The 18,981-nt window shown below is 34.4% G+C and overlaps 1 protein-coding gene across 1 annotated transcript; it reads right to left on the bottom strand.

Annotated features, from left to right (window-relative positions):
• Positions 1–692: 692 nt before the first annotated feature.
• LOC110372973 (hemicentin-2) lies at positions 693–17,000 on the bottom strand. Its single transcript, XM_049841550.2, has 25 exons — positions 16,721–17,000; positions 15,835–16,064; positions 15,498–15,620; positions 15,326–15,412; positions 15,052–15,186; positions 14,608–14,773; positions 13,547–13,725; positions 13,368–13,449; positions 13,097–13,257; positions 12,390–12,561; positions 10,411–10,659; positions 9,954–10,026; positions 9,173–9,369; positions 8,575–8,737; positions 8,216–8,310; positions 7,635–7,788; positions 7,166–7,290; positions 6,722–6,865; positions 4,380–4,517; positions 3,858–3,970; positions 3,235–3,468; positions 2,763–2,913; positions 1,946–2,616; positions 1,561–1,731; positions 693–1,159 (listed from the first exon to the last, which is right to left on the bottom strand). Exons 1-25 carry the CDS (start codon positions 16,953–16,955, stop codon positions 872–874), a joined length of 4,536 nt encoding a protein of 1,511 aa, XP_049697507.2. The 5' UTR covers positions 16,956–17,000; the 3' UTR covers positions 693–871.
• Between the last annotated feature and the right edge of the window lie 1,981 nt (positions 17,001–18,981).

Below are 18,981 nucleotides of genomic sequence, written 5' to 3'. Positions count from 1 at the left end.
AAACTAAGTATACAGTTATTGTTTCTCATAAAAATTTCAATGAGATTCGGCCCGGTGACAGACGTAGCACACAAAAAATCACCCATATAAATTTATATTAAGTTGCATATAATTATGTTTGTTAGATTATTATCAGATAACGCGTTTTTTCAATCAATAATTGTGAACAAAAATAATTGTTTATAATAATCGTTGTCTTAGTATAATGGCAGTTAGGATGTTAATGTCAGTGCTGCAACCTTCAACTCTTGCTTTGAAAGTCGATAGTCAAACAGAACATAGATTCATGTCTTTCTAGACCATCATTTGTACAGTAAACTGCATATCAGTGGTAACTGTCATGCACCTTAACTCAATAGTGATAAGTACGATTTTCCTATAAAACTATTACCACTGACCTGAAGTTGACTGTACATCTATTATAGATTTCGGATCCCACTAATGTTTTATAGATTGGTAATGTGTGACAGATAGCTACATACTTACCTGGCTAAATTAGTAAGCTGTTAGCAGTCGCCCCCCGACTGCGCTAGATAGATGGGTTGGGCTATATACTTATTAAAATTTAAATAGGTACTTCTTTTTCTTCAATGGTCAGCGGCAGGAATTATGGAAAAATGAATAAGATGATTTAAGTACTTTATCATTCATTTATTACATTATACATTACGTAGTGAAGAAGTAATGAGAAAAAAACAAAAATAAACTTCTCCGCAATTTAAGTGACTTAACCTTATCACAATAATAACACAATAAAATAAATAATAGAAATATAATATTCTTAAATATAATCGTTTCAGGTGTTTATTTACGTAAACATCATAATTTGTTAATTGTTAAATATATTTACATTCTTAAATTAGAAATAATACTATTTTTTTGTCAAATAACTTTCAGGTATAAGACTGGTGCTGAAAAGAACGCGGTTCATGTCAGGACTAAATAGATCTTTAAAGCCGAAAGCCTTTTCAAATTCTGTAATGGCACAGCAGTAGGTGAATCCATCTTCGACATTCTGCCAATCAGAGCCCCTCAACCAATCGATATTCTCACAAATGTCAGGACATAGAATATGCCTTGAAGCGTCTTCTCTATCCAACAAGGGGAAATTGACCTGAATTATCGCTAGAGACTCCCCAGTTGCGGGATCTTGCACCACCTGGGGATCCAAAGTTTCTTCATTAATTTTATGTGTACTCAAAAATATAATGAAGATAAAAAAATGGATTTGATGAATTAAGAAATATATCAAAATAATAATCTTTTGTTGAGTCCCTGAATTACTTTAGTCTCTGAGTTGAATCTCTAGGCTGCTTTTATTTGGATACGCTTTACTACTTCTTTCTATTGTTGATTGATAGCAATTAGTGTAGTTGTAAAGCACACGGCAAACCGTCAAAAAAATCGTTAAAAAGATATTGAAGGAAAAAGTTACCCTATTATTATCGACCTCATTAATAGTAGTCCATTGATTACGTTCGTTTTTCTTAATCCTAGCCCCCTATGCTCTTTAAACATCTCACCTTTAACTAAAAAGTCGTTTACCCATAGGGGTCTTACCTTCCATAAAAAGGGTGATACAGCCTGAGACACTCCATAGCCGTCTTTAAGAATAGGAAACACATAAGGAGCTGCATCAGGATATGGGTTGGCAATACCGGTGCTAATATTAAGATCTCTTCCAGCTTTTTTCACCAAATTTCTCACTCTGTCTTCCAAATCATCCCAATTCTGAAAGCATACAATTGTTTAAGTCATATTTTTGGAACTATGCTGACACTTTCATTTGGGTGGGTTTGACAAACCCTGTTTTAGTCAAGACTAAAAAAATTTACTTTATAAACTGTATGAAAAACATTCCTGTTTAGTCTCATTTGAAAGAGAACAAAAAGTGTTACCAAGGTGTTAAAACAAATGTTTCCAACATTGGAAAGAACATACACACCTTTGAATTACAAGTACTCCATTGAGGGACAACATTCAAATAATTAAACGACGCTGAAGCTGGCACTCCTGGCTGCAAATTCTTAGAGTTCACCAGCTGTCTTTTGCCATAGCAGCAAGATCCATCTGAACGAAAACCCGGCAGAGCTAAAGAAATATCATACGCTTGTCTTGCACAGTCGTACATGGAGTCGAAATCATGTGGCAGAATATCGTTGAACCATTCCGATTCAATAGAAGAATCCGTGTGGTCAGGAGACAGTTTGTGTTTCGCAAACAACGGCTCATTCTTATCATTGTCGTAACAGACTTCGTACACCTTTAGGAACTCGTTATGCACTCTGAATCCAATCTGAATGTATTGCGTATTACCAGGTAAGCATTCGAAGCCAGTTTCCATAATATCAGGCTTCACTTCTTCATTACATTTTAGGTCTTCAAAATTATAGTTAATGCCTCGGATTTTGATTTGATTGTCTCTCTCACAGAATGCCATTACGTGAGCCCCTGATGGGAAGTTTGCAAATTTTTCGGGACAGTTGAAGTAGAAATATTCTGCTTTTGGTATGATCATGAATCCTTCGGTCACTTGGAAAGCTGGCCAAGATAGTGACGATGAATACATCAAGGGATGTTTTTCTGGAAAATCGTTCTTGAGGTCCAAAATGCAATCTGTAAATATTTTTATAGTTATTCGAAATGTTCATGTTCAGTGAATGAAAAAGTACAAATGGACTTTTCTTGCAAAGATTAGTAACAAAGACAGATAAAAAAAAACTTAAATCCTTATCTTTATATGAAAATAAGTTATAGTTTACCTCTAGATGTGACTTTAAAAGTGCGACGGATAGTCCCAAAATCATTGCTAACTTCACATTCGTATGTTCCCGTGGCTCCGAATACCATACCCAGAGGATATGACATGTCAGTCACGTTGGTCACTTTGCCATCGTGTTTCCAAATGGTGTCCTGAAGAAACAAAAAAAATATTTCAACACCATTATGAGGATTTTTTTAAAATAAACTGTGAAGGTGTGCCATTTTGGAATTTCGAAAAAATGTACTTCTCAATAACAATGTACCTCACTATCTGTTCTCGGCGGTTCCACCCGCGTCCCGAGGGAACAACTTCGCGCACCTGGATTAATAGTAGCCTAACCCTATCTCAATCTAGAGACTATTTGTGTATCAAACTTCATTTAAATCTGATCAAAGCCCGACAAATAGAGTTTTAGCATTTTATGTTTATTTTTTTTATGGTTATTGATATTGGGATTTTTTTCACTATACCTTAGGTCGCGGTTCTCCATAAGCTTGACACGAAAGGAACTCAGGATCAGCATTGAGAATAAACTGGACCTCTTCTTTTTCTTCGGTAGCAAATATTGGTTTGAATCCCACCACCACTTTGGTGGTGAATGATCGTGATTTCACAAAGTCACTCACTCGGCAAGTATAGAGGCCATCGTCACTTCGTGTTATGTTCACTATGTGTAGTTCCTCACTTTCTATGGGCCTGCCGTTCTGTAAAAAATAGTCTTTGAGGAAAACTTGAAGAAAAAAAACATGTAAAATTAAAAGAAGTAGGTATGAATTCTATCAATTTCCATGCTTTGCTCCGGGCAAAAATTGCAAAAAAGACTTTTTAAAACAGCATAAAAATATTTCAGACAGTTTTCAGGTGAACAAATTAATACCTATACGCGACGGAGAACTTAACTATAAGTTTTAATTTTATAAAGTTGCCCTTTCTTGCACCAAAACCTCTATGAATTGTTATAAACTGCAATACACTTATTTCTCTATTTGACAAAATACTTAGGCAGTGTTGATTTTATCTCAAATCCAATAAAATAATGGGAGAAGGTACAATAAAATGATGATTTTTAATATAGTGATGATGTATTAAGTACCTTAAACCAACGTATTTTATCGGTAGCCGTATGCGGTAGGTCGCAAGTGATGTCAGCAGGTTTGCCTTCCTCTATTAACATCGTTTTTGTTGGTATCTCTAATACTGAAGGATCTGAAACAATTTTCTAATATATTGCCTCGTGGTCGCAAAAGGGAAGATTTTTTTTCGTAGGTTTTCTATGCGCCTATTTTTATTATTGCTGCAATTGACAATCAGTAAGAAACAGCTCCAAAAACAGTAGGGTCAGGGGATAGGGTTAATGTCTATGCCACACAGATATTTACAGTTTTAGGCAATACCTAATTTTTTTAAAATATATTTGCATTGTTTAAAACAAGCTTTTAAATATCCTACTGTAATATAATTTATATCCTAATTTTATATCTTTATCGGCTGATAAAAATTATAATACTATTCTGTGTACTTCGTATTTTTTCCTAATGTTCGATTTAATAATTTTATGTCTATGTACTGTTACCTCTCATAAAATAAAGTGATATACGTATATTCTCCAACATACCTTTGACTTTAACTTCATAGAATTCTGTATCGTTTCCAAATCTATTTTCTGCTATACACACATATGTTCCTTCAGCACTATGGTCGATATTCTTAATGATTAGAGTTCCATCTTCTTCCATTTCATACCACTCAGTCCCTGAAAAGAATTGTAGCAAGTATTTTATTATAAACTAGCCGTTTCCCGCGTTCCGTGGTAACTACTGCCCGTACCGGAATAAAATATCCCATCAAAAACATTAAATGTAAAAAAATGCCAAGTCTCTCGATGCAGTCTTTCCATCGTAAAAAGTTTTGAGATCTCATAGAAGCCAAGTCCTATTCAAAATATTTTGTAGTTATAAATCAACATTTAGTAATTGTATCAATAGTTTTCTTTATATTATAATTATAGTGACTTGGCAATGAGCACAAGAAGAAACAAATAAAACGGCATATTTGGATTTAATTTTCTTTTGGTTTATCCGTGTCGTCCCAACCGAATTTCGGCAACGGCAGTCAGTCTTAGTGTACTCTCGATTCATTTACTTTTTTAAGCGATGGCCCGTAAGGTATTCTTAATTATTGTATTGGAGCATGTAGTCGGTAGTGACCATCATGATTCACACGTAACAAATAATCTGATCACTGGTCTCGTCAGTAATATTTGCACATAATTCCAGGCAGCAAGCAGCTTTTAATTTGTGCTCATTGCCAAGTCACTATAATTATAATATAAAGAAAACTATTGATACAATTACTAAATGTTGATTTATAACTACAAAATATTTTGAATAGGACTTGGCTTCTATGAGATCTCAAAACTTTTTACGATGGAAAGACTGCATCGAGAGACTTGGCATTTTTTTACATTTAATGTTTTTGGTGGGATCTCATTTATTTTTTGTAAGTGTATTTCTTTCTTTTTTTTCACGTTCCATTACACTATATTTACAATTACTACTATAACAATATATTAATAGGGCTTAAACTTATATATATATATGCAAATATATATATACATATATATGTATAATAAATAACTAACTAAATAAATATATATCTACTAACTTACAAACTATAACTAGCTAAACTAAACTAAATAACACGTAAAGTTCTCCGAATATCAATTATCACTACAATATTTTTTAGTTTCGAAATGGTTTTTCATAGACAGATGGCGCTATCAAATGAAATTTATCGAATTATTTTGAAGTACTACTTAGACTGCGCTTTGTAACGAAACCATAGCGCGATTCAGACAGGTACAACGCCATCTATCGAGCGCGCATACAATATTTATCGCAATACAATGGAGTTTTAGCTTTATTAATTTAATGAATTATGAACTTTATGTATTAATTTGTATTAATGATAGTCTATGTATTATTTTCTATTCTATGTATGTATTCATCCAATTGAATAGGTACTTAAACAACGAACAAAGTTAACAATGCAGTCAAAATCCATACATAATGTTCTTACCAAACCGCAAATATAAAATTGTTTTCTATGGCATATTATTTTTTTATGTTTTTATAATTTTTCCTTTATATGTGGCTAATGATCTATCTTGGTGCAAAATTTGAAGTTTCTAAGTCTGCTAGAAGTACCTTAGATTTTTGATGATCTGTCAGTGAATCAGTGAGTCAGTTAGTCAGTGAGTGACAAAATGGTGTAACTTTGATCGACCGTAAGTCCTAAACTATTAATTCAATCGGCATGTAATTTCGAACTTAAGCTTGTTCTAATGCCTACTATTATTCACCGAAAACCTAAACTGCTAGCTTTGTCCACGTCGAAGATATAGGAGGGGCGAAACAGCCGCGAATCGCTTCGAGAAAAGATGGTACGGCCGTGCCCGTTTTGCTCGAGACTTGGCTGGGGCACTGCCGTGCCCCCAGATAGCCTATGTTACTCGTGTATAATGTAGCTTTCGAATGGTGAAAGAATTTTTAAAAACGGTCCAGTAGTTTTTGAGCCTATTCATTACAACCAAACAAACAAACAAAGTTTTCCTCTTTATAATATTAGTATAGATGATTCTTTCTCGTGCATTTGTGTTAAAATTACGGCAGGCGCCTATAGTTCAGTAAAACTGTAAAAGGCAAAGATTGCGTAGCATACACTTTTAAGTACATGGTATAAAAATAACTTCATTTTGACAGTCATCAGTTTTACAGTTGCTGGTCACACTTTTAGCCGACCGATATTTTTTTTAGGCTCAGACTGCCTAAAACTGTTTGAATTCACGATGTAAAAAATATATATTTTATTCCAACAATAGAGCGACTGTCTAGTCTGCAGTGTGCTAAGTTCGCTATATTATCTTCAAGTTAAATAAAAGCTAGTAAGTTAACTTACCAAAAGCTAAGTTGAGCCCATTCTTCGTCCAAACTATTGTAGGCTTCGGACTCCCCGTTGCTTTGCACGCAATCCTGAGCGTCAAGTCACCTTCCAATGCTTCGAATGTCTTAGTCGGGTACACGTTTTCAATTATAGGTGGAGCTGAAAACAGTATAGTTTATGATTGTGTTGCTGTTGTGATGTTGATGTTTATCTTCACTAATATGATAAATCTTGAGAATTTGTTTGTTGCCACTTATTTTAAGACCTACATGTAGGTACAGGTATACATAGCTCATTTGTTGGCAAAACCTTTTGGCTTCTTTTTAATGTAAAGTACCTAGTTTACAGGTAAGCGTAATACCAAATTTAATAACGACTGCTTCTTGAAAACCTTAAAGTAATGGATGTATATCAGCCCAAAAAGCAGGATAAAATATTACTTAAATAGCTAGTACATACCGAAAACGTTAACTTCGTAAGTAAGATTGGCAGATCCCCCTATGTTCTCCGCCACACAGGTGTAAGAACCTTGTTGGTCCAACTGAGCATTCTTCAGGGGCAAAGAAGGTACGGCATCAGAAACTCTGAAATAAATAAAAGAAAGTAAAAATTAAGGTACTGAATCTGGCAAAATATCTATGTGAATATTGTAAAAATGTGTAATTGCTATTCTTAATTCGGTGCTAAGTTGCATGTTAATGTACTGTAATTTATACAAGCATTACAAAAAAATATATACAAATAAATTGTTATTAAGTGTTCCGATAATCTAGAAACTACTACCAATTGCTTCCAATTTTAGCTGCGAACAAATGCTCCTTACCTAATTACAAGTATTTAGGTACTTTAATTGTTTTCCCTGCCCATTACATATTTTCTTACTACAATGTATAAATTGAGTTGAATTACAGAAATGGTAGGTACTTACGTTACATGTTTCTCTGGTGTTTTGCCATCAGAACTGTTAAAATACCATTTTATTGTTGGTTTAGGGTGGCCATCAGCCAGGCATTGTAACATGGCACTCTTTCCAACCATCATTTCAATTTTCTTCTCTTTCGGCTCGTGAATCGTTACTGGGTCTGTAAAGAAAAGTATTTTGAGTACCATTTCTTTCATACTTATACCAAAAGGGAGATTTTTTTGTTTGTTTGTACCCTAAAGGATCCGAAACTACTAAACCAATTTAAACATTTTTACTACATCATCTTGCTACACTCAAGTAAAATAAGCTATATTTATCCTGGTACGGCAGTAGTTCAAACTGTTAAAATCGCGGGACAACGGCTAGTTTAATATGTTTTATTTTTACAAGCTTTTATTGCAATGCTCTATTACTTTTTTTTATTATTATTTTAGACGTTGTTCCATACGCACACAAATACAACATACATTCAGTACAGTTCAATTATTAAAAAAAAAAACCATTGGTAAAATGGAATCTAGTAACTGCCTTGACTCAAATCATGTTTAGGTTAACAAAAATAGCAGTGCTAAGTTTATACTTACTAAATACTTGGACCGAAACGTGTTTTTTTGCTTGTCCAAGTTTGTTTTCTGCCTCACACGTGTAACTTCCAGAGTCGTCTATAGTTGCCTTGAGCCTGGAAATAATTTTAATTAGTTGACAATTATTGAACTATTTCTCATTGCTAGCCACAGTAGCCTGTTTGAATTACTGCCATATATTGTCATTTCTGCAAAATTCACGCTTAGTTCATTACAGAAAAATACGCAATTGTAAAGATAGTTTTGGAAAAAAACCTGTAATACTGGTCGGGTTTTGAACCCACATGGAAAGAGCTTGTTTATCGAGAGCAATCTAGATATATAAAGTCAGTTTTTTTAATATGAAGTAGGATACTTACTTGAGACTGAAGTCACCAGTAACAGTCGCATTTTCAATTCTAGTGCCATTGAAGTACCATTTGACCGTAGGATAAGGTTCCCCAGAAACTTTGCAAGGTAATGTTAAGTCTTCGCCCTCTTTGATCAAAATATTTTTCTCATCTTCTTCTATTTTTGGTTTATCTGAAAATTCATCATCAGAGGAGATCAGAGAATGACTAGAGAGTTTACCAGTGTTATTATTGCTAATTCGCTCAGATTGCTAAGACGCTGGATGCAGGTCGCCTCCAACAGGTATCTGTGGAGATCTAAGGGGGAGGCCTATGCTCAGCAGTGGACGTCCTATGGCTGAGATGATGATGATGATGATGATTATTATTGCTAAAGTTATTACTACCGAACAAAGCTGATTATTTGTGTTTTACGAAAATAAAGTACTGGTAATCAGATGTCTTCGGTTTGTCTGATCATAGTTGAGAATTGAGATTAAATGGAAAAATAATCTTTTAGTTCAAAGTCAAAGTTTTCAACAATCTCCTGTTTAAGACTTCAGTATTTATTGTTCAACGATTTCTTCGGAATGTTTGATGTTAATAATACTCTTCAATAAATACTTACATTCCACAACAAACTCCACGGAAACTCGATCTAATCCCATTATGTTTTTAGCAACACATTTGTAAGTTCCACTCTGATGTTTGCCCACATTTTTCAGGACTAATGTTTCAGTCGTGTCTTTCAATCTAGTAATCCTGTCAGTGCTCGCTTGTCGGAATACCCAACGAATAGTCGGTTTTGGGATACCCTTGACAATTCTAAAAATTAAAAAAAAATATTAAAAATAGCATCATAATTGATAATCATTTTCCTAGACTAATCATATGCCCAGTCTGTACCTGGACAGAAGATTTCTAAAACGGAGACGTAAGCTATTTTTACAACCTTCCCTAATAATATTAGTTTTCTTAATAATACTTCCTCTAAGTCAGTTTAGCTGCTTTACTATTAAACCGTAACCAAATAAATAAGAAAATTCTAAACGTTATTTTGGCTTCATTAATACCTACCTATTATTTTGTATTTCTTCAGCTTTTATTTTCCTTTAATATTATTGCAGTATTATCAAGACGTTTTATCACAACTTATTACATCACCTTTGACCTCTCTTACTCAGTTTCATCTCTCGGAGTTTTAAAAAATAATCTTGTGAAACTTTTATCCAATGTTAATTTAGGTATATTATGACAATAAGCGAGAAGTCGAAAATCAATCTCAGTGGCGTGCACTTGGAGAGGCCTATGTCCAGGACTGCGATAGGCTGATGATGATGATGATGATGATGACAATAAGAATCAATGCCAAATCATTAGTCATATTGATTAATGAGTTAATGACTCACCTACAGGACAGGACTGCATCTGTTTTCTCTGCAGTACGTACTTCTGTGTGCGATTTATCAATAACGGGCGATTCTGAAATATTAAAGAACTGTTTTAGGAAAAGCATCATAAAACAAGAAAAAACACAATCATCGAGTGCAAAGTACACTGATAAAATATTCTCAATAATATCTGAAATTACACCTTCATACATACACTGCTAAATATAAGTCTGTATCTACTAAGCTGTATAAATCTGCAAAAATAGTTGTAAGAATTCTGCCTTAACTACAGCTGATATCAATATAAAATTTTATCTATTCTTTTACATAATCCGAGTTATGTTGACTTGATCGTCTATCAGTCGTGCAGAAAACTTGCCTCCACCAGAAATGGTGCCCATAAAATTGTGTCTTTTCTGTTACATAATCTAAGTTATCACGATTATCTCCTAATGGAATCGTGCAGTACACTTACCTACTCCAGAAATGGTGACTTCTGAATAGAATACTTTCCGATCAACGTCATTGATAGCTTCACACATATATGTTCCTTCTAAATTAGGTTGCATGTCTTTTATAGTAAGAATAGACTTGTCACTGGAAACTTGAATATGCGGATTGCTAGACACATCCTTTCCATCTTTGTACCAAGATATCGATGCTGGTGGGTAGGCGTCTACCTTGCAAGTTATTTGACCATCCTTTTTGTAATCGATATGAATATCTAGAAGAAACCAAAAGGACTTCTGATCAAGTATGTTTATCTAAGGGTGCAGGTAGCTGGAGCAAGTTAACATGCGCAAGTGACAAGAGCACGCGGGTGGGTATTTTGCTTTGGTACATGCATGAGTCGCTGGACCCGCACGTTTTTGAAACGCATGTAACCTGCGCATGTGCATCAACATGCGCAAGCTACTTGCACCGTGTAGATGCACCCTAAAGTTAATTTAGTCTTGGTTTGGTAAATGATTATTTTTAGTATAAATTCATTTTCTGTGTGTGAGTGTATTCTTTTCAGTGTATTTGACATAAAAGGGTAAGTACTTAATAAACATACAATTAAGTAGAACATATATTTATTAGTTTGAAATTAGTTACAATAGTTATCATGCATGTACAGGAATTTTAGAAAGTTAATATGCAAATGTTGTTTGTTAACAGTTATGAATATTAGTATACAAATGTTTTTTTTTTGTACAAATAATGTTATTAATAAGTTATTATAATATTTCATGTATAAATCAATAACTAATAAAATAGTAAAGGTTTCGACTAATTCCACCATCCCTTTGTTATTTCCTAATTAATTTGAAAAACGATTAGATTCCCAAGGTGCTCCCCTGCGGCTGTTGAGTAAGAATTTTTGACACATTTCTATCCGTATTTAAAAAGTAACCAGTATCTAAGTGATCCTAAAAATTACTAACTTTCTTACTATAGTCTTATCTTCTTATGTCAAATACCACAATCCCTTATTCACATTACCAATACAAAAAATTCTATTGCCAAAAAATTACCTACTATCAATAACATACCTATAACCAAATATAGCTAGATATAACTTCTTTGAGAAAGGAATGGCGCGGGCACAAATTTTTGCACACGATTTCAAAGTGTTAGTGACCTATTTAACTATAAGAATAAAATCTATAGTAGGGAGGTAGTTTAGAGCCAGGAGAATGGCATAGGATATTTTTTATTACAAAAAGTAAAAATAAAAAATACCATTTATTCCGGACATACAGCGCCATCTATTGTTCAAACCAAAAATCTGACGGATGCCACTATTCCACGCGAACGAAGTCGCGGGCAAAAGCTAGTACATTATAAAATACACGAAAGTCGCAAGTACATACTTGGATTAGAATATACTAACAAAGCTTGTGATCTTGTTATTTATAAAAAAGTGCTTTGGTATGGGTTATCTATAGCTCTTAAGTATACACTGGTCAACAAGTTTTTGCCACATAAACCAGACTTCACTTTTGAGGATGTTTTCAGTGCGCTGAATCCAAATTTGGCTTCAGAATTGTCCTGTTAGCTCGGGATTTTTGAGATATTCTAACCTAAAAGTGCGAAAAACACTGTTTCAACCATTTTAATTCCTATGTAAACCGGCGAGTTTTTTTTTTACCCGAAAAAGTTTTCAAGGGGTCTCAAAGAACAAGTCTTTTTCTTTCAAATAGCGTTGAGCTTGCTCAAATATCAATTTCTTTCACTGAGATATTACAATTTGAAGTATACAAGTAAAACTCCCGTATCATTGGAAATACTCAATATATATGGATAAAAACTTAGAATATCTCAAAATCCCGAGCTAACAGGACAATTCTGAAGCCAAATTTGGATTCAGCGTACTGAAAACATCCTAAAAAGTGAAGTCTCATTCTTGTTGCTGGAAGTTGGTCTAATTTTGTTGACCAGTGTATATGTGCTTTAAGATTTTAAAGTTACCTTTCGGAGCCTCAATTACATCTAAATGCAATTTCCTTTTAGTTTGAATTTCAACAAATTTTATGTTCACTCCAATGGAATTGCTTGCTCTGCATTGGTAGGTGATATTTTTGTTCGACTTCTCTACATCCAAAATGCTGACGTAGTCATATGGTACTTCAACTAGTTGCACCTGTAAAACGATTTTCTTTTATGAAAATTTATTTAGAGAGTGTGGTGAGTAGACTCGACTGCTCATCTGTCAATGGGTGCTGGAAGCTGTTCATATCTATGATGGCTATGTGGCAGTGTTTCATATAAAGGTAAGTATAATGTTACTTGAAATAAAGAGATTAATTTTTATTATTTAGTAAGTTTCTATGTACTTTCTAAGTATATATTGGAAACCAATGTCTGCGTTTCGGATGGCGCGTTAAACTGTAGGTCCCGGCTATCATTTAACATTCTTGGCAGTCGCTACGGGTAGTCAGAAGCCAGTAAGTCTGACACTAGTGTAACCAAGGGGTATCGGGTTGCCCGGGTTATTGGGTTGAGGAGGTCAGATAGGCAGTCCCTCCTTGTAAAACACTGGTACTCAGCTGAATCCGGTTAGACTGGAAGCCGACACCAACATAGTTGGGAAAAAGACTTGGGAGATGATGAGAATTATTATCACTTATAAAAACTAATCAAGACTAAGTGCCTTCAGTACTAAAAGTTTACAATACCGTTGCAGGGATTTTCGTCCCACTATCTTTCTCCTCCCAAATGATATCAGGTTTTGGGTAAGCGTGTACTCTGCATTTCAATTGTAGAGGTTCATCATATTCCGTAGTTATTAATGGAGAACCATCGATTGTGATCTGTGGTGCTGTATTTTCTGCCTTTTCTGTTAAAAAGAAATGAATTGAGTCATTATCTTTATGTAGATATTCTGTTTCTTTTAGAATTACAATCAAAGCAGTCGTGATTTATGTAGCAATAGTATTCTAGGTTTACCTGTTCTTGGATTCTGTCGTTCTATCGGAGTAGGCCCCGTTATTGAAATCGGCAATTTACTTTCGACGTCATACCCTTCTGCCTAGAAAAAGACGATGAATAATTGGTTATACATACACTTACGAATAAAGTACACCTACTAAAATAAATTAACTGTCAAGTGGAAAGAAAATACTTACTGACACACGGAATATAGTGTTTGGTGGAGAAAAAGAAGGAGTGACATAAAATTTAGATGCTTCATCGACAAGCTCCAGAGGCAATTCCGTGATGACGTTATCACTCATATCCAGAATTTTAGCTTTTGTTAGTTTGACGCCGTCCCCTTGGAGTTTGACACCTAAGAAGCCATTGCCCTCTGAAAAAAATGTATGTTTGATAAATTAAAATGTTGTCTGCTTGTTATGCGATTCATGCACTGTACACAACCAGGTGACTTGAGAACCTTAAAAATAGCTTATATTGTTCAAATCACAGCTATGAAAAAACTGCTCTAGTTATTTTATTCTGAAATAGTTAGGTAAGTACTTTCCACACATTTGCACATTGCGATTTATATACCTAGTTATATTTTATTCTTTATTCAAACAAGTAAGTACTTAATGTTGAAAAACATGATAATAACATATACCTAATATAACCAATTAATTGACTTCTAGCTCATTCTTTTTAGGTATCTCATAATATTGTGGATTGTTTCTTATCCTCTCTGTTGTTTACAAAGCGCTGACAATTGAGCCCAATCAAGTAGGTAAAAATAAATTACAATTTATTACTGCAGCTAACTAAAAATAATCTGTGTGATTACATGGTTTAAACAACAACAGAAATATGTATGTGTCAGGCATGATCAGTATTTTTTACAATGAACTGTAAAATGACTCAATTTATATTGATGATATTTCGGGTGGACATAGAATTTTAGGACTTTTTAACAGAAAAATCATAAGAGTTATTTGCAAGTTTTAACAAAAAATAATAATAGAAGTGATTACACTAAAACCAAAAAGCTTCAAAAACTTCTCATCGCTGTCGTGCTGGAGCGTGCCCAAAAGGCTGGCATCATTGGATGGCAATGCTTATCCTTTATCCAGAGGCTGGCAGCTTTTCCATACTAGATGACAATGCTTATCCTTTGGCTATGGTAGTAGCCAGCCTTTTGGTCAAGCGAAGCGTCAACAAGCCTTTTGAAGACAGATTGAAAAAAAAATTACGCAATTTCTAATAAAAAAAAACTTACCTGGAGCAGGCTTGGTGACCGTATCTTTCATAGAAGTGGGCCTCAGTACAGAAAAACCGAGCTGAACATTGAAACTGGTCTTGGCAGTAATGACGGCGTGGGCTCCAGATTTGCTGCCAACTTCCACTTCATGGTCACCAGCTTCTGGAGCTATGACCTTCACTGACTGCAGACATAAACATTATTCGATGTAAAGATAATAATGTGGTACTGTAAAGTTGATTTGATGATAAAGTTAAGAAGACATAAACTGGCACTTCACGGTGGAACTTTGTATCAAAGCAGTGTTTTGATAAACTTTGACCACGCCGAATTTTTTGCTTAGTTGACGTGCATTTATAAGCGTTATTTTCTAGCGATAATGAACACTTAATTAATTTATTTTTCTTAACAATAGCCTTACTTTTATGTGATAAATAGTATAGAATAGGTATTGTTACTTACCGCCATTTCTTCTTTGCCTGAGATCACGGGTTCGGTTTTTGGCTTGCTTCCACCAGGACCTGTGACTTCTCCTATCTTAGCTTCAGAACCAGTCACAGTGATGAGAACATCTCCGGAACGGGGAGGTACAGGATACTGAAGATAAAAAGTAATATAAGTAAATTAAGAAAAAAAAGTGTAGATTCACTATAGGACATGTCATCGACACGAAAGAAGATGAAGAAGTAAACTATTTAATACGAAACCTTTACTATAAATAATTTTAAATCCTTACTTTAATTTTCTCACTTCCAGGAGGTATTTTTTTGTTGACAAGCGTGATACTTCTTCCAGTGATGGTCTCCTCTATATATTTCAATACCTGAGAAAAAAGTAATCGTTATTGTATAGTTATGTCTTTAAATGTTAATGAAGTAAGTGTTTTTACGTTTTGGTTATCTACTTACGACTTTGACATCGTCTTTCTCCATATGAAAAACTTGACCAGAAGTAGCTTCAGCTATTTTATTGTAAACTAGGTAATCAGTATCATCCGTGGAACCGCATTCACCAGTGAGTAAAAACACTATCTGAAAAAAAGAAAAAAAACAAAACATAAAACATTGTTTATCCTACTTTATATCTGTTTTGTCCACATTTTGTGCAACTTTCAGATCGCAACTATGACGTATATTTGCTATGGCTTAAATATTTTGAGCTATCTACACATCAATTGTACAATATTGTTTTACAATTCGACCTATCTCTGCTTCTAGTATAAAAATGCAAATATAAAATGTTTACCTGACTTTGCTTTTTCTGCGCCAGACTCTTGATTTCTTCAAATCTAGTGTGGTCATAAGCAGACGCATCAGTGAACACATAGATATATGATTGTGGTAGACTTTGTTTTAGACCTATTTCAATGCCTTTCATGGCATATTCCGGACAATCCCCACCACCATGAACATCTATACTGGCTAAAGCTCGTTTGAATTCATTCCGATCTTTTGTAATTGTTAAAAGTGCCGCATCTGTTGAAAAAAATCTCTCGCTTACACCTGTTAAGCTTCATGAACCATCCTATCTACTACATTTATATTGTTTATATTTTTGTATGTCCAGTACTTGGTAAAAAACTCAGTTATTTAACGGCGCTTTGGAATATCAAAACAATTGCTGCTAGAAAGTTGAAAGTTAAAAAATAACTGTTTCAACTATCAACTCTGCCCAGATTTAAGCCGAAGTCTGTTGAGACCTAGGCACGTCAAAATTTACCATATAATAGGCGATAAGCATTCTATATAATATGTAGGTACATAAGCATAACTGATGATTGTAGCAAACTTTATGCAAGCTGTAGCAAAGTCTATTTACATTTGGTATATAGGTGAACAGTCGCTAGAATGAATGTACAATTGAGATAGGATAAAACCCAAAAATAGTTTTAAAAATCATCGATCAATAATACTGAACAGAGATAGAATAATACGAGAGGTATAAATATTTGCGAACATATTTCGGGATTGTTTGATTTCCTCATAACTCAATTTCATTAAAGACTAAATCCAAATAAAAAAATTACATTATCAAAAATATTGCAAAAATATTTAGCCACTTACTCGTAACTTGCTTTCTGCTATATAAGCATAACTATCCAAAATATAAAATTTAGGGAAACACCACTTACTTGGATCATTGAATGTGACTAGAACAAAATTTTCAATTTGCGATGCACTAGACGATAAAACTTTTTCAAATATAATGTTCACTTCATCTTTGACTTGAGCTATTTCACCATACATGGACCCCGTATCATCAATCACGAATGTTAAACTGCTTTTCGTAATTTCTTCTTGTCCAAAAACTACACATGTTTGCGTAGCTAGGACAACAAATAAAAAACACACTCTATACGAAGTCATATTAGACACTGATGGTTGCAAACAAACGGCTGATATTATATACTTGGTGTAATTCGAAACTTTACTAAATAGATATGTTTCATTGATACGGACTGACCCCTTGATATAAGAGTTCAGATTCTTTGTGACCAACAGTAAATACGCAGAACGGGAATCCCTGATACCTGCATCAATTGATAAGACTGTATTGAGGAATATTTTTCCTGGGGCCCGATTCTCCTAAGTTAATAATGTCAAAATTGAATAAAAATCGAATCGCAATATGATCGTTATAGCAGTTTTGACCATATCGGGCATACTGCTACTAATATAAGACCAATCGTATTCCAACGCCATTCGATTGGTTTGCGATTGGTCTGCTATTTTGGCGATTTTGGTCATACGGTAGTTTGCTCTACAATCATATTGCAATCGTAAATCATTTGCAGACAAAGTGATTCATTATTGAATGACAGAAAAGGATAAAAACGTTTATTTCAAAGAAAAAGTAGCGGAATGCCACATACGCTTCAATCGTAATCGAGTCGGGACTGGATCGCAGTCGAACGTGAATCGTATGACGCTTAAGTGAAATTAGGAGAATCGGGCCCCAGGAGTGTTGAAACGAAGAGTATTTTATAACGTTGCTGCACTATGGCGGTTACTTCGTTCTCATTTGCTATTGGAGAGTTTATGCTGATGCAGGATTCCAAGTATGCTAGTAATATCTTTCTGTTTAATGTATCGCGTTACACTTTGGATCAACATAGGTACTTTTGTCGGATGTCTACTCAATAACTGTCGCTAAAAATATCCCTACCTACATGAAGAGATTACCGACCGCAAATGAAATAGGGATAAGGGTATGATGATGATGATGATGATGATAGGTAAATTACTAAAATCTTACCCACATCACTTGTAGGACTTTGACATCATTGATTCAGTTAATACAGTCCTATTTTTTATTATTTTTGTACACAAGTAGATTTAATTTGTAATATGGGTAGTAGTTACTATGAACCTAAAACTATTTGTGAAAACTTGTTAATGGCCTTCAAGTGTCATATTATTTCTTTCATATTGTTTCTTCTAGCTGTAAGTTTTCCGAAAATGTTAAAATGAAACCAAGTTGTGTAAATGGGAATGTAAATATCATTGTAATATAATATTAGTTAATACATATAAATACGTTTGTATATCAGAGTTGCACAACTCGCAGAGCAGAGTAACCACGAATATCGCAAAACTCATACATTCCTTTCGTACTTTATATATTAGCAAATAGCTTTGGCTCGTACTAGAAATCCAGCAAAGGAGTCGAAAAATGTGTAGCGAAAATAATAATTGCTTTATTTTTGTATAGTGCAGGTATAACAATCAAGATTCAAGATCAAGAAAATACTTTCTGGCTACATATTGCTGACAAAGATATACATGACGACCATTGAAACTCTTTTAGTTTGATCAAATAGTGATTTAGTCAAATAGTGATGATGGCGCAATGGTCATCATGCCGAACCGCCGAACCTGAGGTCCCGGGTTCGATTCCCGGTTCGGTCGACATTTGTGTGATGAGCATGCTTGTTGGCCGTGGTCTGGGTGTTATGATATGTATTTATAAATATGTATATATGTAGCTATATGTAGTTTATCAGTTGTGTTAGCACCCATAACACAAGTTAATTAATAACTTACCATGGGGCTAACCGACCGTGTGTGAAAAGGTGTCCCGACATTATTTATTTATTTATTTATTTATTTATTTATATGAATTCGATATAGCTCAGTCTCACTACACTGTCAACTAGCTTTTTTACGCGTTATCATTTGAGGTGCGTGGAAACCACTTCCCGTACCCGGACAAAATATAGCCAGCGTCACTCAGGGATAGTGTAGCTTCCCTTCGAAACCTTTAAAAATACACTTTATATAGAGATTTTATATTTTAAGTCAGTCATGGTAAGCATGTGATGCGAAGGAACGAGGATCATGTTGTGAGGAAAGTGATGAGCATGAATGTGGATGGCTATACTGGAAGGTGACG

The sequence above is a fragment of the Helicoverpa armigera genome, chromosome 19, assembly GCF_030705265.1.
Source record: "Helicoverpa armigera isolate CAAS_96S chromosome 19, ASM3070526v1, whole genome shotgun sequence".
NCBI lineage: Eukaryota > Metazoa > Arthropoda > Insecta > Lepidoptera > Noctuidae > Helicoverpa > Helicoverpa armigera.
This window is presented reverse-complemented; position numbering and strand designations above follow the sequence as displayed.